This window comes from Nuphar pumila, chromosome 2 (genome assembly GCF_984573655.1).
Source record: "Nuphar pumila chromosome 2, dmNupPumi1.hap1.1, whole genome shotgun sequence".
NCBI classification, from domain to species: Eukaryota; Viridiplantae; Streptophyta; class Magnoliopsida; order Nymphaeales; family Nymphaeaceae; genus Nuphar; species Nuphar pumila.
Window position 1 is genome coordinate 882,728 of NC_143250.1, and position 25,910 is coordinate 908,637.

General features: G+C 37.7%; 1 protein-coding gene across 4 annotated transcripts in view; it reads left to right on the forward strand.

Annotated features, from left to right (window-relative positions):
* The window catches only part of LOC149844376 (protein disulfide isomerase-like 5-4), a 37,397-nt gene extending 14,023 nt beyond the window's left edge, over nucleotides 1-23,374 (forward strand). For all 4 annotated transcript variants that reach the window (XM_089994345.1, XM_089994350.1, XM_089994356.1 and 1 more), the window contains 9 exons: nucleotides 4,245-4,285; nucleotides 4,407-4,481; nucleotides 5,555-5,611; nucleotides 16,975-17,041; nucleotides 17,178-17,324; nucleotides 21,731-21,955; nucleotides 22,240-22,401; nucleotides 22,477-22,554; nucleotides 22,935-23,374. In XM_089994345.1, the coding sequence (XP_089850471.1) occupies nucleotides 4,245-4,285; nucleotides 4,407-4,481; nucleotides 5,555-5,611; nucleotides 16,975-17,041; nucleotides 17,178-17,324; nucleotides 21,731-21,955; nucleotides 22,240-22,401; nucleotides 22,477-22,554; nucleotides 22,935-23,012 (930 nt within the window). In that variant the 3' untranslated portion in view covers nucleotides 23,013-23,374. The remainder of the gene's footprint in view (nucleotides 1-4,244; nucleotides 4,286-4,406; nucleotides 4,482-5,554; nucleotides 5,612-16,974; nucleotides 17,042-17,177; nucleotides 17,325-21,730; nucleotides 21,956-22,239; nucleotides 22,402-22,476; nucleotides 22,555-22,934) is intronic.
* The last annotated feature ends 2,536 nt before the right edge of the window (nucleotides 23,375-25,910 follow it).

The following is a 25,910-nucleotide window of genomic DNA, read 5'->3' on the forward strand; positions in this document are numbered from 1 at the left end:
TTTGGGTCATTGCTAGTATGACTTTTGCCTTCTTTGACAAAAACATCTTTTGGGTCATTAAGTAGTTCAGTAACTATGTATTGTAACTGGGATACATAACGGGAGTCAAAATGGAGAAAAACCTTGATGGAGCACTTGGGTTCACATAATACTTTATATGTTGAAAAAGTTGAACAAAAGTTGGATGGTTCAGATACATATCATTCTCAAAATGTCGAGTGTTTATCAAATTATATGAATTGGTTAATCAATGGTGGAAATGTAAAAGTATGGCCTGTGAATTGTGGAAGCACACTTATATTTGGGTCTTGGTTCCAGCAGCATATTCTTGCCTAAGCAAAACTAGTCAATTAAGCAACAGTTTTGCCTATCCAGACAGGACCAGGCTTCCACAAAACGTAAATCTTTTACTCCTTTACCAAATAGAAGCACACTTTTTTTGCAAGCTCTAGCTTGGGGAAAAAAATGTATGGGAGTTCAGTCTTCTTTTGAAGTAACGTTGTATCCAGATTTCTACACAGTCACTCCCAAAAGATGTTAGTGTTAACCCATAGGTTTCATGTCCAGCCATTCATTTGACATTTGACTACATTAATATGCAAATATCAGGAAGCATGCTATGCAGTCCCACAAAGAGGATAACAGTTCAGATTTCTGCTACTTTAATTCAAAGTCACATTTGTGTAAACATCATTACTGGAAGCTTTAGGTCAATCTGCAAAGGTTGACTAGAATGCAGGAGCCAAAATGCTTCCCTAAGTTGTGAAGCTCTAAGGGAACATGACGCCATCCAGTGGTCCATCATGAATTCATCTAGCTGGAATCATCTTTCCATGAAATAGAAGCATGGTTCCCAACATTTGGAACATGTTATTTGTTGTTGTTTACAGAAATTCCATATAAAGGTATATTTATTTATTTTTTGGAATAGTATGTTATATTGATTTACATAATTTAAGGTGCCGGCTTGCTGTTAGCATTCATGGCATTTTAGCACACATTAACTAGTTGATAAAATGCCTTGACATGTTTTGAAATACCATGGTGGTTCTTGACATTAATTAGGAGCTTTAATTCTTAAGCTACAACCGAAAAAGTACCTTTTTCTTTTCACAAAAAATCAGTAAATCAGCCCTGAGAGTGACCGCTAAGATATGGGTCCAACTATATCATTTAAAATATGTTTAGGGGCAAAAAATAACTAGAATTTCTTGCATGTACTAAAGCCTCTGGAGTTTGGACAATTACAGAGCCTGTTTACATGTTAATGCTTTCCATTCATTACGGCTTTTTGTTTTTCATCCCTCCACCCCTCACCTCTTCCCTGAAAAAATCCTCCCTCACTCCCTTACGGGTTCCTGTTCCCAAATCCCTAAAATCTTAACTTCAATGCTTTCCTTGAAGCTTTCTCACTTTTTTTTCTCTCTCCTCATTCTTTGGCAACCATGTCATATAACCACACGATCATACATTAAAGAAAAAAGAGAGTAATAATCTCATATTTTCTTTTTTTTTTCTTTTCTGTTTTCATTAGGATATGTTCTTGAGTCTGAACATCTGTCTCAGCTCACGTAAACAAACATTTTTGTTTCCTTCCTTTTTCCATTAGGATACGTTCTAGAGCTTATTAATGTTAAAATCTATGTCGCATGGGTGCAGGTGCGGGTGCGGCACTTTCAAAAAACTTGGGTGCGGGGGTGCGGCAAAAATATAAAAAATTATATATATATATATATATATATAAAGTCCAAAAGTTGAACATAAATGACCCTGGGTGCGTTGACTGCACCTAGGGTCAGGTTGACCGCATCGGTTACGGGTGCGACGCGGGTGCGACACCTAGTTGGAGAGTCCCTGTGACCTATGTCACATGGGTGCGGGTGCATGGGTGCGGCACTTTCAAAAAACTTGGGTGCGGGGGTGCGGCAAAAATATAAAAAATTATATATATATATATATATATATATATATATATATATATATATATATATATATATATATATATATATATATATATATATAAAGTCCAAAAGTTGGACATAAATGACCTTGGGTCTGCACCCAGAGTCAGGTTGACCGCATCGGGTGCGGGTGCGACGCGGGTATGGCACCTAGTTGGAGAGTCCCTGTGACATAGATTGTAAGTATGGTGGAGTGCCATTGAGAAGATGGTGATTATTGTATCTTCTATATTGCCTTGTCATAAACAATTTCCTATTTCCTTTATGGATATTGGCATCTTATCCTTCACAATATGTTTTCTCTGACATGTATGTTAAGCATAGTAAAAAATATTAGGATGTCGTGAAAATATTATGATATTTTGCAAGATAATATAGATTTTTATGATTTTTGAAAATATTGCAAAAATATCAAGCAGATGTTGGGAATGTGGTGGAAAATATTTAAAAAATTCACGAAAATATTGGGAGAATATCATAATCTTTCTTTTTTAAATTTTTTGTCAAAATTTGCAAATCTTTTTTGTTGTTTACTTATTGTTCCAGGTGGTCCTTGCTTATTCACACGGATTCCACGTGCCCCATGCTACTCGGGTCAGAGTGCCTGTGTTATGGATAATTCTTTACTTTCAATTAAAAAGAACTTTTATCTTGATTTTTATCTTTCTGTTTTGCCAAGTCTTTCATGTAGAGTTCATATAAAAAGGAACAAAATATCCCAACATATTCATTCTAAGAAAAAAAAAGAAAATATCCCAATACATTGCCTCATAAGATATTGTCAAGACCCATGTTGTTGACCATGGAAGATGAAAGTGCAAAGCATTAATTAGCAGCGATAAAATGTAGATGTTAGATTGCAGTCTCTAACATGGGCCAACATGAAACCGAGTTATCATCATGCAGATTGTAAATCTCTCTTAATGGAGACCACAATCATGCATTATGTGGGGACTCACATGAAGTATAAATCTCAGTTTTTGTTGCTTTGCGATGGGCATCTTTACTCATCATTGAATGAGAAGCGAACCCAAGTAAAATTTCCACCTTCTCCTCCTAGGCTGTCTTCAAGCAGAACGTTGCATGCTTAAGGTCACTTTATGAGTCAAGCACAAGAATTTATAGGATATATGTAACATGAACGTATTCTTGAGTGCTGGTGTGTGTTGCTTCTGTATATACCACATGTTATCCACTGCAGAATAAATGTTATATATATTTACATACTATATTGAGTTCACATATGGAAAAGGTTCTCTTTGCAATTAGAAATGCACGTCCACAAACTACTTCTTAGCTCATGCTCGTGAAAAACCTTTCAATTGAACATTCAATTCATCATCAATTACCAACCCTTATGTAGTAGCAAGCATGCATTTCTTTATAAGTTTCTATTTTCCTATTTAATGAGATAACAAGCAACACTTGGAGCCTTCACTATCTTTTTGGAGCACTTGGAACCTATATCACAGGGACTCACCTAAGTGGCCGCCGCACCCTCGTTGACGCGACGCAGGTGGGGGTGCGACACCCGGTGCGGTCAACCCACTCCCAAGGTTATGTTTGTCCAAAATGGACTTGGTCAATTTTGACCGAGTCCATTTTGGTCCAAAATAAAAAATTGAAAAGCAGGTGGTGGTGGTGGTATTAGGGCACTACTGCTCCCACCCGACTGCTCCTCCTCTCCCTCCCCTCCTCTTCCGATGACTGCGACGATGACAAATACCACAGAGAAATAGGTACCTCTGTCTTTCTTCTTCCTTCACCTCCTCCCTCCACCGCCTCCTCCTCTCTTTCTTCTTCTTCCTTCCCTCATTGGCGCAAGGGCCGAACCCAAGCCTGCTGCTGAATCCAGGTGCGGGTGTGGATGATATAATAATTGTTTATATGTTAACTGCTTTTATTTCATTAGTGTTAAAACTGGTAAAAATTATATGTACCCTCCCCGCACCCGAGTTTTTTTAAAGTGTTGCATCCGCACCTATGTCACCTATGTGACATAGCTTGGAACTAGTCATTTTGTTGAATCAGAATCTAAATGGATTTTTCTGTTGCAGGAGTGTTGTAAATTTGAACAGGTTTTAGGGTTACAAGTTGGATATTGTGTTTTTCGAACTGGTGGTTGCTCATCACCTCCTTAGCGTTACAATTTAACTGAGAATGAATGAACTGTTCCATTGAAGAAGAAATATAACTTGATATTTTTAAGGTTTTAGCAATGCAATTAACCATCAAATTTCAGTTCTGCTTTGACATGGCCGTGTTGCTGTTTGTTTGTGACAGAAACCATCATGGGAGAAAGCATCCAAAATAATGAGAGAAAGGTACTCTCTTGTGGTTTTTTATGCACCTATGTTTCATCTCTTTCTCTTTGCTGTTAGAGCGGTCTTTTCTCCTCTTGTCTTGCATTCTGTTTTTTGAGTCTATTCAATTCATCTTCTTCAGATATGACCCTGAAATGGATGGGAGGATCCTCTTGGCAAAGGTTGATTGCACAGTAGAAGTGGATTTGTGCAGAAGGTATTGCTTACTGAAAATTTTCAAACATCAACTTTTCAGAGATAATAATGGTGATGTCATTGATACAAACAAGGTTCATATCTTCCCTCCTTGAGCTGATTGGAACCATGGAAGATTGGAAACAGAAAGTGATACTTAGTATCAGTCGTCCTTTTGTCTCCATAATACCATTTCTTTTGAGAAAAAGTAATATTCACAGTCATGTATTTCCTTTTGAAATCGTTTGATTTTTTAAAAAAAAAACTCCTTTTGACTTTAATATTCGGGTTATACTTCTAGGCTGGACCAAAGTGTTAGTAACTAGCCAATGTGATTTTGCTTTTCTTTTTGAGATTTTCCAGTATCAAGCATTGCTTTTAGGGCATGCTTGGAAGTGATAAAATAGTAAGAAAAGTGAAAGTAGGAAAGAAAAAATTATAACTTTTCCAACCGTTCCAAACGAGGGAAAATTTTTGAAAGGAATTTTTTTTAAAAGTCTTATCTTTTATAGAAAAAATTCCTCCACCTAGAGGGGTGGAGGAATTTTTCCTATAAAAAATTCTTTTTTCATTAGGCCAACCATTCACCCACAACACATCTTCATTCCATGGGCTGCCACAAGGAAAGCTTTCTCCCACCCACCACCCTTTTCAGGTCTCTCTCTCTCTCTCTCTGGTGTGGTTGACCACCTCTCTCTCTCTCTCTGGTCTGGTTGAACCAGGCTGATCGACCCTCTCTCTCTCCCCCATTTTTTCTCACATTTTTCTAATCCATTTTTCTCATGCTACACAAATAAGTGAGAATTTTTCATTTGGAAAAGTTATGTCAAAACTTCTCAGGCAATTTTTTTTTCCTATGAGAATTTTTCTTACTTCCAAACATGCCCTTACTCTAGGCTATTTTTCCTGGAATTGTCTGTTCCAGCAATATTATGAAAATTAAATGGTACTCTATTTGAAGTTGAGCTTGTTTTCATATTAATCTTATTCATCAAATTTAGTAATGGGTTTACTATTATTAAGTTGCCTCTTTATGAAAGCCAACCCAAAGTTTTCAAAGTTTTCAGTTGCATTTTTCTATTTGTTTTGCTGCAGGCATCATATACAAGGCTATCCGTCCATCAGGATCTTTCGTAAAGGAACTGATGTCAAGTACGTATTTCTAGTCACACTATGTTTATAAATATAGCAAAAAACATTGGGGTCTTGTTTTGTTTCTAGTAACATATGGATGATTGTATAGCAAAAACCATTGGGATGCTGATTTTGTTATTTTTTTAGCTATTAACCTATGGATGGTTGTTGCTGGCTATAAGTCAATAAAAATACTGATTTTTTTTAAATTTCAAGTTATGCAGCCGCAATGCTGCTTTCTTGAGGTTCCTTTGGTTTCTTATTTTCTATATTGCATTTGTATTTCATTTGTCCAACAATTACAACACTTTTGCAAAAAGCTACTTGATTTTGGAGTGCATTGACTTTATGTGTGATAAATTTGCTGATTGAATCTACTAATATCTGCTTCTTGTGGACATTCACTTTTTGCTAGTAATTGCAAAGATATTCTGTCCAAAGTGTTTGGTGCAGAATAAAATCACAATCTCTGGTTTGTTACTTCTGTATTTCTACTTGTTTCCTAGGTGTCTTTTTATTATGATTGTATGTTAACTGCATTCTTTTCATGTTAAGTGGACACTGATGGCTCAAATTTTTAGCAAGGTTGACATTTTAATGAATCTTCTGGAGTTAGCTAGACCAGGAATCGGTTACACACCCATGCACACATGCCCACATGCACATGTTAAATTGTAATTCATAAGACAATGTATTTTCTATATATAAAAGAAGATACATATACATATATATTTCATATATGTGTACATGTATCCATCTACTTATATATATAAAATATATATTTCTTTCTTGTATTAGCTGTAGGGGTAGTTTAGTCATTTTATGCATATTCATGTTTTTGAATATGATTGTAATTCTTTCTTTTTTAAATTTTTCTTATTTTTTTGTAATTTTTCATTTATTTTTCTGTACAATTTCTTATTTTTTGTAATTTTTCAGTTTGAAATAAAGAATCGTTGGGCTGACTCCCAACAGCTCTAATTAGAGCCGTTGGGAATAGCCCAACGACTCTTTTAGAGTTAATGAGCCTTATAAATAAGGGTTGTGTGAGCCCATTGTATGCAGTGTATTACTGAGAGGAGTTTTGTCTCACATTTATAAAAACAGTGCATTTACTGCACTTCTTTTCTTTTGTGGTGGAAAGCATTTGAATGCTATTTTATACTATCATTTGAAGTATCAAGTTATTTGAAAACTTGATTGTTTGCACGGATTTTTAACATGGTATCAGAGCCGCTGGGAATTATTGAAGAAGAAAGGTGATTGCTGAAGAAGATCGTGTGCCTCGAAAGGCGTGCACCTACATTTCTCTTGATCCTCGACTTGGAGACTCCTTGCAATATATATCGAAAGAATCATACCACATCAAGTAAGCTCTAAAGACTAGCTTGTGGTAAGATGCTTTTCACTCTATATTTTTTTCTTCTCAAAATGGTGAAAAAAGACTCACTTCTCTCTTGGGTTTCAAACTCAATGGCTCAAATTATCATGTTTGAGCCAGTAATATGGAAGCCCATATCAAGGGTAGAGGGCTTTGGGGATATTTCCAAGGCTCAATACCGGAACCGGAACCGAAACCGAAACCAATGATTACCTTGGTAGAAAGAGGAGAAATAAAGATTTTTGAAGGTGAAGAGAGAATCAAAGCGCTTGAAGACTATTGTAAGAAACATGAGGAATGAGAGATGAGAAATTTTAAAATCCTATCATGGATATTCTCATCCGTTGAAACAAGAATCAATGCCAACATTATAAAATTCAAAAAGGCCTCTCATGGCAATATCTTGAAAAAATGTACACTTCAAGATACTTGTTCCACAAGTACTGTCTTCAAAAAAGGGCCTTGACACTCCAACAAGGCGAAATGACTATTAGAGAGTATTTCACGAAGTTGTCCTCTGTTTGGGATGAGCTTGCCATGCTTGATCCCAAATGGAGTGGCGAAGCCATTGAGCTTAGGCATAAACAATTAGAAGAGGATCTCTTTTTCAACTTTTTAAATGAGCTTAGATCCAAATTTGAACAAATACAATCCTCTCTTCTATCTGCCTTTACTTCCCCTTGTCTTGAGGATGTAATTACTAAATTAAGTAGGGAAGAGACTCGTATGCGTATAAGCAAAAATAACCCAAGTGTTCTTATAACACCTTCCAACCAAGAATAAGGTGAAGGTGTTAATGCCGTTTCAAGACCGGGAAACAATTTGAGAACTTACAAACCTTCCCACTTCAAAAATCAAAATCAAAGAGCAAGGGAAAATAGTGGGCAAGGCGGCAAAAGAGATTATAGCAAAGTTGTGTGCCACTTTTGTAAGGAACCAGGGCACATCAAACCGGTTTGTCCAAAATGGAAGAAGTTACTAGCCATGGCTACCATATCCCAACCCCAAAAGGAAAAAAAGTTCATCTTTTTTCAATGGAGCCCTTTCTTTGCATCAAATTGTGAAAGCACTTCAACCTCTTCTCAAGGAGGCAATTTTTGGAGCCGCCATGTCAACTTTCTCTCCTCCCGGTAAGACTTATTGGCTTTTAGATTTGAGTGTCTCCTTTCATATGTCTTCAAGTATTTGTTCATTTTTCGAATATTCAAAAAATTCCTCTCCATCCTTTGTTTCAACCGCGGATGAAACTTCTCTTGAAATCAAAAGAATTGGCAATTTTGAAAAATAATATTTTTTTATCCCCAAAATTAGATTTATACCCAAATTAAACTTAAATTTGCTTTCGGTCTCTCAACTCTCGGACCATGGATGTGATATAAAATTCTCATCTGATAAATGCTGGATACAAGATCGTCAGTCCGGGAGGTTGATTGGGGAATGCTCTAGGAAGGGAGATCTATACTATGTCGACTTTCTTCAAATTCCAAAAAACCCTTTTTGTAATGTTGTCCAACATAAAGATATTAATGTACGACATAAAAGGCTTGGACATCCTAATAATGTTAAAATTTCTTATTTACCTTTTGTTAAACATCTTTGTAAAAGTGATTTCACTTGTAATGATTGTACTCTTGGAAATATGAGAAGTTTATCTTTTAATCAAAGATCTATGTTTACAACAAGACCATTTGAAATTGTCCATTCGGACGTATGGGGACCGATACTTGTTTTATTAAAAGGGGGGTTTTCGTATTATGTGATTTTTGTTGACGATTACATTAGATATTGTTGGATATTTTTTCTTAAGCACAAACATGAGGTTTTTACGATATTCAAAACATATCATATGACAATCAAAAACCAATTTAATGGCGACTTGAAAATTCTTAGAACTGACTCTGAAGGAGAATACCTATCAAATGAATTCAAAAGATATCTTGAGAGTGATGGTATTCTCTATAAAAAATCTTCTCCAAAAACACCTCAACAAAATGGATTAGCCAAAAGAAAATATTGACATATCATTGAAACTACTCGAACCCTTCTCATTTTCGTCTTTTGAAATGTTGTATACAAAAGAACCCGATTATAATAGGTTAAAAAGTTTTGGATGCAAATGTTTTGTTATTATACATAAGAATGACAAGCTTTTCTCAAAAGCTATCACGTGCTTTTCTTGGTTACTCCGAAACTCAAAAGGGGTTTCGTTGTTATGATACTAAAAATGACAAATTATATGTGTCCAGAAGTGTGAGTTTTCTGAAAAATATTAGTGGTTTTGAAAAATATGAACCTCATGAAGAAAATATGGATTATTTTTTTTATTTGAGTTATTATCTATAAATGATGATGCTACTGATAATGAGTTCCCACATAATGACTCTAGTGAAAATGAAGTTGAGGAAAATAACTCTTTACTACACTCATCTACCTATCAACATATTAATGAAGAAACATCTAGAGATCCTATCATATATTCCCATAGAGATAAAAATAATTTTAGAAGTGCAATAGAAAAATATAATGAATCTAGTGGAACTACCTCTTCAAATGAGGAAAATCCACGAAGAACTGAGAGAAATAGAAAAGTCCCTTTTAGGTTCATTTCTTATGATTTATTTATACCTAAACATAGAGTTTGCCTTAGTGCCATTTACTCGTATGTAAAACCCCAAAACTTTGAAGAAGCCAAAAAAAGTATTGAATGGATAAAAGTTATAAATAATGAACTTAAAACTCTCAGAAAAGTGAAGACCTGGGAATTTCAAGATCTTCTTAAGGGTAAGAAAACCATAGGGTGTAGATGGGTGTTTAAGGTCAAAACCAAGAGCGATAGATCTCTAGAAAGATATAAAGCTTGTCTAGTAGAGGATATAGTCCAGAATACAAGATTGACTATGAAGAAACATTTGCCCCTGTTGCACGAATGATTACTGTCAGCTGCCTTATTATTATCGCTTCTATTAAAAATGAAACATTTACCAAATGGATATTAAAAATGCCTTTTTAAATAACATCTTAATGAAAAAGTGATTATGAATGCTCCTCCAGAAAGCACTTTATGGACTAAAATAAGCTGCCAAGGCTTGATATGATAGATTTAACTCTGTAATGTTAAAAAATGGTTTCTCCTCTTTTTTTACTGACATCGCTTTATTTGTCAGCTATGTCACATGGGTGCGGGTGTGGGTGCGGGTGCGGGTGCGGGGATGCGACACTTCCAAAAAACCCGGGTGCGGCAGGGGCAAAAATGTAAATATATATATATATATATAATTTTGAAATTTTAACAGTTTAACATTTAACAGTTAACATTGTCATAATATCATTCATCATGCATGCAGTATATCAACCTAAATATCAAATTATCAATCAAATAAGTAAATGCTCCCACCTCTATTTTCCTCATTTTTTGCTCACGTTGATCCTGCAAGCCGAATACCAAATATAGCTTCAATGGAACAAATAAACAGACCCCATAAAGCGAATACCAAATATAACTCAATGGAACAAATAAACATATCCTATAAGTCGAATGCCAGATATAGTTCTCAATGCAACAAATAAACACATTACTATAAGCCGATTACCAAAAATAGCTCAATGGAACAAATAAACAAAGCTGTCAAAACTCTAAACAAATTCAACATCCCATAATATAACCAGCAAATCACCACATGCACCCCACATTCATAAAAGAGCTAAGCATAAAGCTTGAATATTAAACAATCAAAGAAAGAACATACGAAAAGAGGAGGAGGGGGGAGGGAAGGGGATGAGTTTTTACTTCATAGTGGCAGGTTCGCAACTGCATTGAACGCAATGGCTAGCAGTAATGGCGTAGCTCCCATTCGCGACGATCAATTCGGCATCGGAAGCGTATCTCGGAAACCCAGAAGTACAAGCTACATTCAATCCAAACCCCAAATTTTTCACCGAGAGAATACACATAAAGGACTACTCTCTCAGGAAAAACGAGAAAGAAATCGAGGAAAACGAAACGATGGCGGGGGAGCCCATGGCATTGACGGCCATGAGGTCAGAGAGGGTGGTGCTGTACCTGGCAGCGATGGCCAGGAGGGTGTCGGGAGGCTGGACGACGTAGGACAGGTAGACGGTGGGGAGGCCGTTATCGGAGGAGTTGAAGCAGGCAAGGTGGAGGGGGATCTTGAGGGGCTGGCCGAGGTCGATGAGGGCGGTGGCAGAGATGCCCCTCACCTGTTGAAAACAGAGGGAACGAGAGGGGGGGCTCGGCCCCTCCCCTGCTGACCCAACAAGAGAGCGAGAGGGTGCAGGGGGGGCTCGGCCCCTCTCCTGCCGACACAAGAAGAGAGCGAGAGATGGTACGTACCTGCGAAAGGAGAGGAAGAGCCTGTGAGGTGGAGCTGGGGCGTCGGTAGGAGAGAGCTCGAGATTAGGGGGAGAGGAGAGGAGAGATTAGGGGATTTTTTTTTGCCCTAATCCTCCTTTTCATCGGGGATTTTTTTTTTAACGCTAGAAAGTGGATAAAAATGACCCTGGGTGCATTGACTGCACCCAGGGTTGTGTTGACTGCACCCAGTGCCGCACCCGCACCCGCACGCGCACCCGCGTCGCGTCGCATCGACGCGGGTGCGGCACCTGTTTTTGCCGAGTCCCTGTGACTTAGTTCGTCAGAAAATCCAATGTAGGAATAGTAATATTGCTTTTATATATCGATGATATGCTAATAACTTGAAGCGATTCTAAAGGAATTAAGCGCATAAAATCTATTTTAAAAGATAAATTTGAAATGTCTGACTTAGGATTTCTGACCTACTTTTTGGGAATTGAAGTTGCATATTCACATAGAGGTTGCTTTCTATCTCAAACTAAACTTGCTTCTGAGATTCTTGACAGGTCAAGTATTCTAGATGATAAAATTTGTTAAAACTTCTGTTATAGTTGAAACCAAAATAAAAATTGATGATGGAATTCTTCTCAAAGACCCCTCCCTACAAACAACTTGTAGGCTTCTTGATGTATTTGAGTATTACTAGACTAGATATTTCACATGCAGTTCATACTGCCAGTCAATTTCAACGTGCACCAACATTCGTTCGTATGAGTGTAATTCTGCGAATCATCAGATACATAAATGAATTTATGAATAAGGGAGTATTTTTATCCTCTTCTTCTAAATTAAATTTAATAGCTTATACTGACTCTGATTGGGGAGATGATCCAAATAACCGTCACTCCATCATTGGCTTTTGTGTGTTTTTAGGAGACTCACTAATCTCATGGAGATGTAAGAAACAACAAAAGGTATCATTATCCTCTACCGAAGCTGAATACCAAGCCATAACAACTACTACCATGAAAATTGTATGAATTCATCAGCTACTAGAAGATATGAGGATTAATGTATATGGGCCCACCAAGCTATGCTGTGATAACAAGAGTGCAATTTATATTGCCAAAAACACACATTTCATAAGCAGACCAAACACATCGAGATGGACTGCCACTATGTCCGAGAAGCATATATGAAAGGAGTTATAGATCTTTCATATGTAACTTCAGAATATCAGCTGACAGATTTCTTCACCAAATCGTTGTGCTCTTCGCGATTCAACTTCCTTCTTGGCAAACTTTCGGTCATTATGCCCTAAGTTTGAGTAGGGGGGTGTTAAATTGTAATTTATAAGACAATGTATTTTCTATATATAAAAGAAGATACATATACATATATATATATATATATATATATATTTCATATATATGTACATGTATCCATCTACTTATATATATATAAAATATATATTTCTTTCTTGTATTAGCTGTAGGGGTAGTTTAATCATTTTACACATATTCATGTTTTTGAATATGATTGTAGTTCTTTCTTTTTAAAATTTTTCTTATTTTTGTAATTTTTCATTTATTTTTCTGTATTATTTCTTCCACTGACTGCTGTACACAGTTTGAAATAAAGAGTCGTTGGGTTGACTCCCAACGTCTCTAATTAGAGCTGTTGGTAATAGCCCAACGACTCTTTTAGAGTTAATGAGCCTTATAAATAAGGGCTGTATGAGCACATTGTATTCAGTGTAATACAGCGAGGAGTTTTGTCTCCTTACATTTATAAAAATAGTGCTGCACTTCTTTTCTTTTGTGGTGTAAAGCATTTGAATGCTATCACTTGAAGTATCAAGTTATTTGAAAACTTGATTGTATGCAAGGATTTTTCACAGCACACACATGAACGGTCCATCCCAATGGAGGGTGTAAAATAAAGAATTAAGGTGATTAGTTAGCATTTTTAAAATTTAGGAAATAAAAATATTATTTATGTTTGTGATAGATTTAGTAAAGCAGTGTCAATTTGAATTTCTCCAAGAAAGGTTTTGATCTATAGTGAAAAAATTGAAACAAAAATATAAAAGAAATCCTACTCCTTTTAGGATAAAAGCTAATGGACTCCCTCTCTCTCTCTCTCTCATGGCATTACATTCCTATAAAACACTGAGATATCTTTAATTTTTTTTTTTGGATAACCAGAGAAGGTTAACATTACATTTTTGGGTAATTTACACACACAAACCATCCGTCCCAATGGAGGGTGAAAAATAAAGAATGAAGGTGATTAGATGGCATTTTTAAAATTTAGGAAATAAAACAATTGTTTAAGTTTGTAGTAGATTTAGGTAAACCAGCGTTAATTTGAGTTTCTGCAAGAAAGGTGCTGATCTATAGTGAAAATTGAAACAAAAATATAAAATAAATCCTACTCCTTTTAGGATAAAAGCTAATGGACTCTCTCTCATGTGCATTACATTTTTATAAAGCCCTGAGACACCTTTAATTTATTTCTTTTGGATAATCAGATAAGGTTAACATATCATTTTTGGGTAATTTCCAGATACCAATGAGCCCATCATAGTTTTTATGCTTTTCAAAGGCCCCCAAACTTTTGTCATTTTAACCAAATAACCTTAATTGTTTACCACCCTTAACCTTAAATTGGTATTTGATTACAGGATTAAAAACACTATATTACTGTCCTAGAAATGCATACACAACACTCTTCCCACATTCTCAATGAATAATTATTATTGCCTCTGAAATTATGAGGCTAGTATTGTAAGGTGATGTTTCTGCTAGTTGATGGTTTTTTTGTTGGAGAAAAGTGAGTAAAGCCAAGAGCCGAAGTTAAAGTGAGCTTTAGTTATGTTTATAAGGGTAGATTTGTCTTTTAACATGCAGCTTTTACAGCCGTTATGAACGTTTGAGGGCATTTGAAAATTGCCACATTATTAACTTTCTTATCAAGCAAATCAAATTTGCGCTAGGCTACCCCTGCATCAACTTTAATGAGGTTAGATGTATGTATGTGTATATATATTCATGGAAGTTATGGTTTTGTTGAAATAACTTTTCCTTTTGGAGTCACTTTTTCACGTTTTCTGTTGTTTAATGTTTTCAGCTGACATAGAATGCATCATTGAAAAACAGCAGTTTTTAATGTGGGACCAGAAATGTTTAACCAGTGTTATTAAAAACGCGCTTCAAGGCGCAAAAAACACGCCTCGCCTCAAGGCGAGGGGCTTTATGCCTTGAGGCGCATGTGTAAAGCTCAAAAGCCCCGAGGCGTGCGCCTCATAGGCCTTAAGGCGCACACCTCGAGGCGAGGCGTGCCTCAAGATGAGGCGTATACGCCTCGATGCATTTGGTCAAATGAGGGTCAAAACCCTCATTTGACCAACAATTAGGGCTTAAACATAAAGGGTCAGGGCTCTTTATGTTTTGATTCTCGTTTTTTTCTCACCCCTTTAAGAGAGAGAGAGAGAGGCGGGTGTGTTCCCATCACTTGGCTAGGATTTTTTGCATCTCAGAGGTCGATTTCTTCCCCTCTATTCTCTCTTTTCTGTTGTCGATTATGTGATTTCTTTTCTTTCTTTTGTTGATTTGTTGATCTGGCTTTGATGTCCATGCAGAACTCTTAGTATTCATCTATTTCTTTATAATGTGATCGCTATCGCTTGATGTATTGCGGGATGTGGTTAGATATCGCCTATGATGGTTACGTCCTCACTAATTTCTGTTATTCATAGCTAATTTCACAGACGAAGCATTTTTTTGTTTGATTTTCTGGATAGCTGGAAGGGTCTTCTGATTGAGAATCTGTTGTTTTTTCCTTCTGTTTTCTCCCATTTATAAATCGTTGGTTCTGTGGACGGAATTGTTTCTGCTTATTGTCCCGATGGATGGCTCATCGGATTTCCGAGTCTCTTTTCTGTTTATTCAAATCAATGAGCCTAATCATGTGTAGATTGCAAACTCTTGAAACTTTTGTTGCGGCTGGAATAGATCCGGTGACAAGTAGTTCAATCTTTGTCTTCCATTCCAAAGTTCGACAGTTGATGTTGGTTGAAATTTGTGGTATCGTTTTCTTTGCATTCATGTATTAGATCTATTATTTCCTATGTCACAGGGATTCGGCTAGCAGGGTGCCGCACCCGCGTCGACGCGACTCGACGCGGGTGAGGGTGCAGGTGCGGCACCGGGTGCGGTCAACACGACCCTGGGTGCGTTGACCGCACCCAGGGTCATTTCGGTCCATTTTTTTGGATTTTTTTTTATTTAAAAAAATTGCCCTATGAAATGGGCTGTAAAATTTAAAAAAGATAGCACAGACCAAGTACCTCAAAAAATAAAACAAATAAATTTGTTGATCGAAGTAATATACAAGAAAATCACTAGAAATGCACGAACAAAGATATACAAAGAGAGAAATATTGAGCATTTTCTTGCTTCCATATTTGTGAAGTCCCAAATATATGGAGAGAGAGAGAGAGAGAGATTACTTGTTCGTCGCGACTCTCGACCATCTCTCGCTAGAACGAACAAGCGATAGAGCCGGAGAGAGACAGAGAAAGTTTATCTCTGATGGCGCTTTTATATTGGCTAATTTTTCACGGAGAGCATTGTTCCTGTACAGGGAATGCTTGTGAAACGACTTGTACGGCTGCAACACATGATTCCTGGATGGACAGTGTAAGGTCATAATTGCTTGAGCGCTGTGCTTTTTCATGATGGGGTGAGCCACACCTTTTTCTTGCGTAATGAGAACCATCCATCTTTTCGACGTGGTGGGGATCGTGACAGTCTCGCGTTCGACGAGGGATGGTGGCAGGGCCATCATTTGTGCATTCTTCACCGTTCATCTTGTGACGTGTTGGCGCAATCTGACGCTACCTTTTTGGAACGCGGGAATATAATGGGCATGGTGCAGTGACAAGTTTGGGTTGGATTTTATCCATAAGTTCTTGCCCCGATCCATTTTTCTGAGCACGCTGACACCAAACCCGTACTCTAGTTTTGTTGGATTTGGGACTGGCATGTCGTATTATGGGCATCCCATGTCCAAAGATCACATTTTTGGTCTGGACCTGCAGGGGAAACCCCCGGACCCCCCTTATATATATATATATATACATTTTTTCCCCTGCCGCACCCCCGCACCCGGGTTTTTTGGAAGTGCCGAATCCCCGCACCCGCACCCGCACCCGCACCCTCACCCGCACCCGCACCCGCACCCGCACCCATGTGACATAGATTATTTCAGTTGTATTGCAAGTTTTCGTGAAGAAAAAAGTGAGTTTCTCCTCATGTTATGTTAGTACAAGCTGCGTTAGTTGTGTGGAATTGTTTGATGTTAATAGCTTGTGTACAAGCTCCTCATGTTATGTTAGTACAAGTGAGTTTTTCAGTATTTATTTGAGATTTTTTATTTTTTGTTGGTTGTTGCTTTATCAATAAAGCATTTTTTATTTATTTATAATTTTAGATATTTTTTATAGTTTTTTTAAGTTTAAGAAAAAAATTGAGGCTTACGTCTCACCTCAGATTTTGGTGGAGCGCCTCGCTACGCCTCAATGCTTTTCACAACACTGTGTTTAACATTTCTTGAAGTTCTAGTTATGAGTAGATATTGAAGTGCACATATAATTAATTTATCTTGCTATGGTTTCTGATACAGAGAAGATCATGGGCACCATGATCATGAATCTTATTACGGTGATCGTGACACAGATAGTCTAGTAAAGGTATGGATCGACCTTAGAGTGTTTGTGTATTGCTTTAGATGCAAGGTGCTAGCTGAATGTGTCCTGAGAAGTTAAATTCTCAAATAGGCCCTGTATTCCTCTTCTCTAGGTGGTTTACTGGATTTGTCATTTGCAGGCAATGGAGGCATTAGTTGCACCAATCCCAATGGAATCTCACAAGCTTGCATTGGAGGATAAGTCCAATGATACCACAAAGACTGCAAAGCGGCCTGCACCATTGGCTGGAGGTTGCAGAATAGAGGGTTTTGTGCGTGTTAAGAAGGTACAGTTAGACTTTATCTATTAGTGGTCATTCTGTTGTCATTGTAATGTTACCATTCCCTGGAATGTGAAGAGCTAGAGCAGAAATTGATTAATAATTTCGGCTTTTTATTTTCCATAATGATTCCAACAATAAACATTTTGCAAAACTGTTAAATTGGTTATGGAAAATATATTGAGTAGTCCCTGCAATTTCCTGTGCTTTTTCATGCCACCTTGAAGGAGATTAGCTAGCTGACCTAATCATTTTACAAATAATTATAAAACATTTATCCAAGTTACATTTGGAAAGGAAAAATGTGCTTGAATGAGATGGCAAAAGGTGCAGTGCATTTAAAAGATGGATCTATGGATAGAGTTGTAACTTTATGCTGCTGAAAAGTCAATGTTAGAACCAGACAGTGTTAGAACCAAGGTTGTAAGTATCGTATTGTTACACGTATTGGTCGAGCCCAAAATAAGATACATAGCATATCGTATCGTAAAAAAAATCATAAATTTTTAATAAAAAAATTTCTAAAATTCTAAAAAAAATGAAAAATCAGAAAAAAATTCTAAAAAGATATGGGTTAACTTCGTTTTTGGATTGTACAACCAATCCGAGTGTTTGAACATGTTTATTATGGATTTTAGCCCCAGATATAGATCTCAAATTGGATCCAAATACCAAAAAAATATAAAATTTATGTAATTTAAAGAAAAAATAGGAAATCATATTTTTTGATATAAAAAATTTAAATATAAAAATCCCTAATCACATTAAACCCTAATTCAAAAAGCTCTAATTTTAAACCCTAATTTAGAAAGCCCTAATTCAAAAGCCCTAATAAAAAACCCTAATCAATCAAACTCTATTTCGAAAAGCACTAATTCAAAAACCCTAATCAAGTGAGAGAGGGAGCCAACACGTAGCGTAGGCCCTATGGCAGGGATCCCAACCTTGGATATGAAGCATTTATGTCTCTATGAGCTGCATAAGACATCAACTATCTTACGAACACAATGCAAAATATTAAATATCTTGCAATTAAGAACATGTCACAAGACTCATATTTTCATATTAAATAAACAAAAATATTATGGCAATAGTTGCACTCTATTTTCAATCGGTTTTCACTCATTAATTGAGTGTCCCATTGCCATGTCGGATCATTTGATGCCATCTTTGGAAGGTAGTTTTGTAATTTTACTCATAATAGAGACTTTTTTACTTTAATCTACTTCTTTGAGTGAAAAAATGGTGGAAATACACTCTTGATCTAACTGTCAAAGCCCTCTCCCTTGCTTACGGATCAGCCCCCAAATCGCTCTTACGACTCTTAGGGTGCATGGATATCTCTCTAATGGCCTCTACACAAATAAGGAAGTCGGCTTTCAAGAGGTCTTTAAAACCCAAAAAATAAAAAACAGGTTTCGGCTCCTTTTAAAGTGTAGAAAAGGTGTATCCTACGATACACTCCATATTGTACGATACATATGATACGGATACAATATTCACTCATATCGCTATTGCCCATAGTAACGATACGTATCATATCGTACGATACTTCCGACATTAGTTAGAACTTAGAACTCTAATGTTACTTTAAAAGCAAAAATGATAAGTTCTGTTCGTGTATATATATATAAAATTTTTCCCACATATGTAAGGCCTTGATCATCTTCTCCAACTTTAATTCTCCTATTGTTTAGAGTTGGCCTGTTCATATTCTTCTCTATGAATAGTCTTTCCTTTTATTTTTTCATGAGCTCGGTTCCTGTCACAGAATCCACATTCTTAGAAAGACCTCATCCATCTTTTCGTCTAAAATCTTAACTCTCATGAACTTTTATCAACTTTTTGGCTTTGAGATGAGCCATTCATTACATTCATCTCTTTCAGGTACAATCATATTCATTGGAGAGGAAATTGTTTATTAACTGAATACAAGGTCATTCAACTACACGGAATATCAACTGCTAGTCATGCATTATTGACCTGTGATAGATATGAAACATTCAAAGAATGAAGATTGGAATTATACAGATGAAATATGTATTTACCTTCTCCATATGCTCCAGTTTCTGTCACTTCTTGTGCTATATATATATATATATATATATATATATATATATATATATATATATACCGAAATACCCAACAGGGGTATTTCGGTCATTTAAGCTGTAATAGGCATCAGCCCATTAGGGGCTGACTACCTTTTGTTTATTTTATTTTTTGTGTACCTTTGTTTATTTTTCTTTTTGTGAAATGATGGGGCAGCTGCTCCCAACGGTCACAAGCCCAACTAGCAGTTGGGATGCTCCCTTGTGGCCCCTTACATTTTAAATAGGCCTCTAAGGCCCTTGTAATTTCAACTCTCCTAGAGATTATTTTCTATGCAATAACAAGAATATTTTTGACCCTTGTGTAGGTGTTGTGACTTAATCATTCAATTGTTTCTCTTGATTGAGTGTGTTCTTACAAGTCCATAAGTGACGTCTCTTTATGTTTGATCAATTTCATTACGTGGTATCAAAGTTTTGGTGCTCTTGAAGTATTATTCATTCGGATAATAACAAGAGGAGGATCGTGAGCTTGGTGGAGCATCGGATTGTTGATCGTTGCATCGGGAAGCGCTCTATCAAAGAGCTTCTTAACAAATCTTGTATTATCTTCCGTTCTCTCTCTCTCATCTCTTTATGGTAAAACATGGAGAATAAAAGAGAAGTAATCGTCTCTATTTCCGTGCGACTCAATGATACGAACTATATGATGTGGGCATCCATAGTGAAGTACAAAATATGGAAAAAGGGTCTATGGGGTTTGGTTGATGGTATCAAAAGAGAGCCTAAACTCATTCTTACCAAAATTGAGAATGGAAAGGAAGTCACTTTTCAAGAACAAGAAATGTCTAAATCTGTCTTCGATTATGAAAAAAAATGAAAAGAGTTGAGGATGGGCCATTCCAAGATAATTGGATGGCTCATCAATAGTGTGGACATCCACAAGTGATCTAGCTTAATAAAATTTAATTTCGCTAGTGATGCATGAAAATATCTTAAAGATATGTGTAGTCTCAAGGATATTGCTCACATATGCAATGTGCAAAATAAAGTAAGAACTATAACTCAAGGAGAGATGAATATTAGAGAATATTACAATGCATTCTCTCTTCTTTGGGATGAATTAGCTCTTCTAGAGCCAAAATGACATTGTTCTCAAGATGTAGAACTCCGTGAAAAACAAATTAGAACGAAGCATTTCTACCAATTCGTTCATAGGCTTAGACCCGAATTTGAAGGGACCAAGTCGGCTCTCCTTCACAGAGGAGGTGTACCTACCATAGTTGAAACTCTTGAAGAGTTAACTATAGAAAAAAATAGGTTAAAGAAACCATCCGCCTCAAAGGATGAAGAATTCGTGCTTGCTATGTTAAAGTCCGGAAACCAGACTAGGAGTTATAAACCTCCTTTGTGAAAAATGAGAATGAAAGAAATTTCAATGACTATGGAAGAAGTCAAAGCGATAAAAGAAGTGATCATGAATACAAAAATGATGGCAAAATCGTATGCTACCATTGCTATGAACCGGGACACATCAAGCCATTTTGCCTACTCTCCTAGAGAGTATTTTCTATGCAATAACAAAAATAATTTTTTTACCTTTGTGTGGGTAGCGTGGCTTAATCAATCAATTGTTTCTCTTGATTGAGTGTGTTCTTGCAAGTCCATAAGTGGCATCTCTTTGTGTTTGATCCATTTCATTACACACGTCTAGTGGCAACTTTGTGCAACTTACTCTCAGGAAGGCCATGTCTACTGCATGAACCTGTGGCTGATGCTGCTGACCTAGACAAGTGAAACTAGTAGGAAGCCAAGAGTCACTACCAAGCAATCATTTTGTTTGGGTTACCTTAGTCTCTTCTTTGTTGACATGTAGACCCAGCTGCATATACTGCATGTCAGGCTAATAAAGTTGCTATTCCATCTGACATTTATTTCAGTCATAATTTCTATATCATCTTCTAACTTTTTTAATTGCCTCTGCTGAATCCATAGCTTCATAAACTTTTTGCATTTGGCTCATTTACATGTATCTGAGGACAAGGCATTATTTTACATTTCCTTTTTATGCATCCAACCTTGGAATAAGATGGGTGTCTATTTCACCAGAAAGTTATTGCATTTTTGTGTGAACAGTATCACAGAAAGGCTGCTGAAACTGTTAATTTCATTAGTACACGTGTGTATGCACATGTTTGCATGTGTGTGCACATGTGGTGCTACTGGCAGAAGTGTTGTGAAGGATTCAGAATGCATGATATAGACAGAACTTCCGGCTTGCGTTATGCATCATTCCTTCCATATCTTTAGACTTCCTAAGTACAATATTTCCTTAGCTCGATGGTCATTTCTGATGTGCAGGTTCCAGGCAGCCTTGTCATATCAGCTCGTTCAGGAGCACACTCCTTTGATGCTTCTCTGATGAATGTGTCTCATGTGATCTCCTATTTCTCATTTGGAAAGAGACTTTCCCCAAGAATGCTGAATGAAGTGAAGCGTCTTATGCCTTATCTTGGTGCAAGCTCTGACCGTTTAACTGGAACTGCTTACATAACCAAACAAGGAGATGCAAATGCTAATGTTACTGTGAGTCTATGAATCCCTTTGACTGGTTATTTTATCGATTGGCGTCAGAATAAAAACTTGCCTTTGGTTAGAATTAACATGGTCTTGAATTTTTGGGTATTTAAGTTTGTGATTTTTTCTTGTAAAAGTAGTACTGCCTTGGATGCTTTTAGTGGCTGATTTAGAAAGTCCACCTCCAGCAGCTTGAAAAGTTGGACATATGTAGATCACTACATTGTACAGATCTCAGTATTTGGGGATTAGATTGTGAAATCTTGATATGTCAAGTATTTTTGCTTATGCAGATTGAACACTACCTTCAGATAGTGAAGACTGAGGTTGTATCGAGAAAGGCTAGCCAGGAATTTAAATTGCTCGAGGAGTACGAGTATACTACACACAGCAGTTTGGTGCAGAGTCAGGACATTCCTGTTGCTAAGTTCCACTTTGAGCTCTCTCCTATGCAGGTTGGCTTATTTATGCTTTTCCTTGCACAGCTTTTAACATTTCAAAACCCCTGTAATCTGTTTGTTTTGGTTTAGGTACTGGTGACAGAAGTATCCAAATCCTTTTCTCACTTCATTACAAATGTTTGTGCCATCATCGGTGGTGTTTTCACGGTCAGTTGTCTTGTATCACTTGCTTGATGTTGGTGTTTTTGTGTGTGTGTGTGTGTGTGTGTGTGTGAGAGAGAGAGAGAGAGAGAGAGAGAGAGAGAGAGAGAGAGAGAGAGAGAGAGAGAGAGAGAGAGAGGCCATCTCCTAATGAGTGCTTTCCAAGAATACAAAAAGATCTCCTGACCTCTATTATCAATACAAAGGCTTGTTATAAGAGAGCATCTGTGACCACAATAGTAATGAAAAATTGGAAGCGATAATGCATGACAAAATTTTTAATAAAGGATCGAACATGAAACTATCTTTTCTTCTTTTATTGTAAATTAGGTTAAACTTTGCAGGTTTTTTATTCTTTTTCCTTAATGCTGTCAATATAATTCCAGGTTGCTGGGATATTGGATTCAGTACTTCACAGCACAATGCGATTGATGAAGAAAGTAGAATTAGGCAAACACATATAGCAGCAGGCGAAGTTGCTTCTATCAGAGGTGCTGAAAATTTGCCCCATTACACCTTAATAGGCCTCTGATTTTTTGGTGCTATGTAAATTTTATTAGTTTCTTTCTGTGTTCCCTTTCCCATGTAACTGTAGCCCATTAACAGTTGCCAACAGAAGGCTCATTGTATTTCAGTTCCTATATTAGGATTTCTTAGAAAATGATGTGAGGTTTACATGATAAATTGTACTTTGATTAGTTCGATCAAATCGAAGAGCAAAGTTAGATGGATTCCATTATTGTAATTTTAAAACAATTGTGTGCCAACATGTTCTAGCTTGATCTGTACAAATTCAATGCAATTCATCTGAAATATGTTTCATTGCTTACATGATCGGAACTTTTCTGGATTCAGATTCCAATTCAAATCAGTACCTTTTTGTTGGATCTCTAATAATTTTTGCCTGTCAACAGAACCTGAATAGGCTGAGGATCAGCTTGTCTTGCTTCGAGTAGGACTGCAAACAAGCAGAGGACTAACCGACTAATATGGTCTGTCTCTGGGACATTATCTTGCCAAGTGATGCTAAGCCTGGTCTGATTCACTAGGATTAGGACAGGTTCACAAGCTTCAGGCTGACTTATCCTACAAGCTGTAGTTCGATTTGGTTCATTCCTGTGCCAGATCAACAAAGTGGTTTGGTCTGTTTGTTACATATACTTGGCTCACAGTCCCAGTTAGTCAAAGGCCTGATTTGTGCTGGTTTGAGAAAACAAAAGATTTAAGACATTGCCTTGCCAATCCATGCTAGCCGTTGCCTTGTAGGAGCTAATGAACAGATTCCTAAAAATGAGACTGACTTGGCTCAGTCGTGCATATGGATCGGATTAGGTTGGATCTCTGATCCAAATCCAGCACTATTTTAGGATTTGGATCTTAAAATAAGGTCTGAATGCAAACCAAGACTGGATTTAGATTTACATTGGTCTTTTCGAATTTGGGTAAGCATCTTCTGCATTCAGATCCAGATTATATCCAATTCTTTTGCACTTTTTACATGGAAAAGCTTTGTTTTTTAATGTTTTCTTGTTGGATCCAGTAGACTCATATCAAATTCAATTTGGACTCAACTTTGCTGCATGGGATCTAGTTTAGATTTGGATCTGAACTCAGATCTGTTGCATAATGTTTGGATTCAGATTCTGTATATTATTATCCGACCATTTGCACCCTCCTTTTCCTACATCCTGTGTGGTATGTGTTGGCAAATTCCTATTCTAGATCAGTAAAGAAGCTCGGTTTGTTAGTCTCCCTGTTAGTTCACAGTCCCAAGTAGTAAACTGCGGACCTTTGAAGGGTGTACTTAATCAGGCTAGAGAGCTGGGTTCTATGCCTGTATTCACCCCTTTATGCTGTATTTATGAACAGCTTTAACAAGATTACATGTTTAGAGGATTTAGTTGTAGTGCAATCTACACACAATACTCAAGACCAGTGTTGTGAGAGGCGTACGCCTCAATACCTGAAGCGTACGTCTCATAGGCGAAGCGCACGCTCAAGGTATTGAGGCGTTTCAGGCTTGAAACACATGCTTCACTCATGTGAAGCGCACGCCTCAAGTCGAAACGCGCTTCGCTTCTAAAGCGTACACATTTGTGTAGTCCCTACAAACCGCCCCTTTCCTCCCAAATTCCGCCGTTGGGGACATTGACAAGCAGGTTGGTGCCGCGAAGCCGATGGCGAAGAGGGCAAGGATCCCGACGACGACAAGGATCACGATGAGAACTGCCGGGGAAACCTCCCTTGCACTTGCGCCGTCGGAGGAGCACCATCGGAGTGTTCGGGTTAGGGAAGGGTCGGACGCGCAAAGTTGGGGGTTCTGGAGGAAGCTTTGGTCGAACGCCGCGGTGTCGAAGGCGCTGGGGATCTTTCCGGTGAGGGCGTTGTTGGAGAAGTTGCGGAAGGTCGGCTTCAGTCTGCCGAGCTCCGGCGGTATCTCGCCGGAGAGGTTGTTCTCCGAGAGGTCCAGACTGTTTAGGGACGACAGGGAGGCGAGCGACTTTGGGATGCCGCCATTGAGTTCGTTGTGGCTCAGATTCAGGATAGATAGCCCCTGCAACGAGCTGATCTCCGAGGGTACCGGGCCGGAGAATCAGTTGCGGTCCTTCTGGGAGCCGGTGAGGCAGAACTGGGCGAGGGAGCAGACGGTGCCGAAGACCTCGAGAGAGAGAGAGAGAGAGAGAGAGAGAGAGAGAGAGAGAGAGAGAGAGAGAGAGAGAGAGAGAGAGAGAGAGAGAGAGAGATGAGGATGCCCTAGGGGTCCGGGTCTCGAAGGGTGAAAATGGATCGGGTTCGATTGGACCCGATTGATCATGAAGCGTATGCTCCAACGCCTCGAGGCTTACGCCTCGCTTCGTAACATGCTCAACGCCTCGCTTCGCCTCAGCGCATTTAACAACCTTGCTCAAGACTTTAACGTGGTTTGGATTCAAGATCCTACATCCACGGTACCCTCTCTCACTCAACCGTCATTGAGAGAGGTGTTTCTCATTATATATTATTCATGAGATACAAGATTTTATCTCCCTGTTGGGAGTGTCCAAGACAATTGTCTTTCTGCAATTAAGGAGGAATTTCTGCCATGATATCCCTTGAGCAATGGAGCCATGTAATGAGCCAATCTTTACTCTCTCCATTAGAAACTTTTTCTCTTCTTGCCATATCAGAATATGATAATTCCTTACCATTCTTTCTTTGATAACTTCCTTTTGGCTTGCCTATTCATCCAATTTACCAACCTTACTCTTACCTTATTTTGAGCTGATTACATATCTCTTCTATTCTTAACAGCCCCCATCAAGCTTAACAGAGTTGGAAACACGTTGAGCGTGCTGCATAGAATTTGGAACCACTGAGATTGT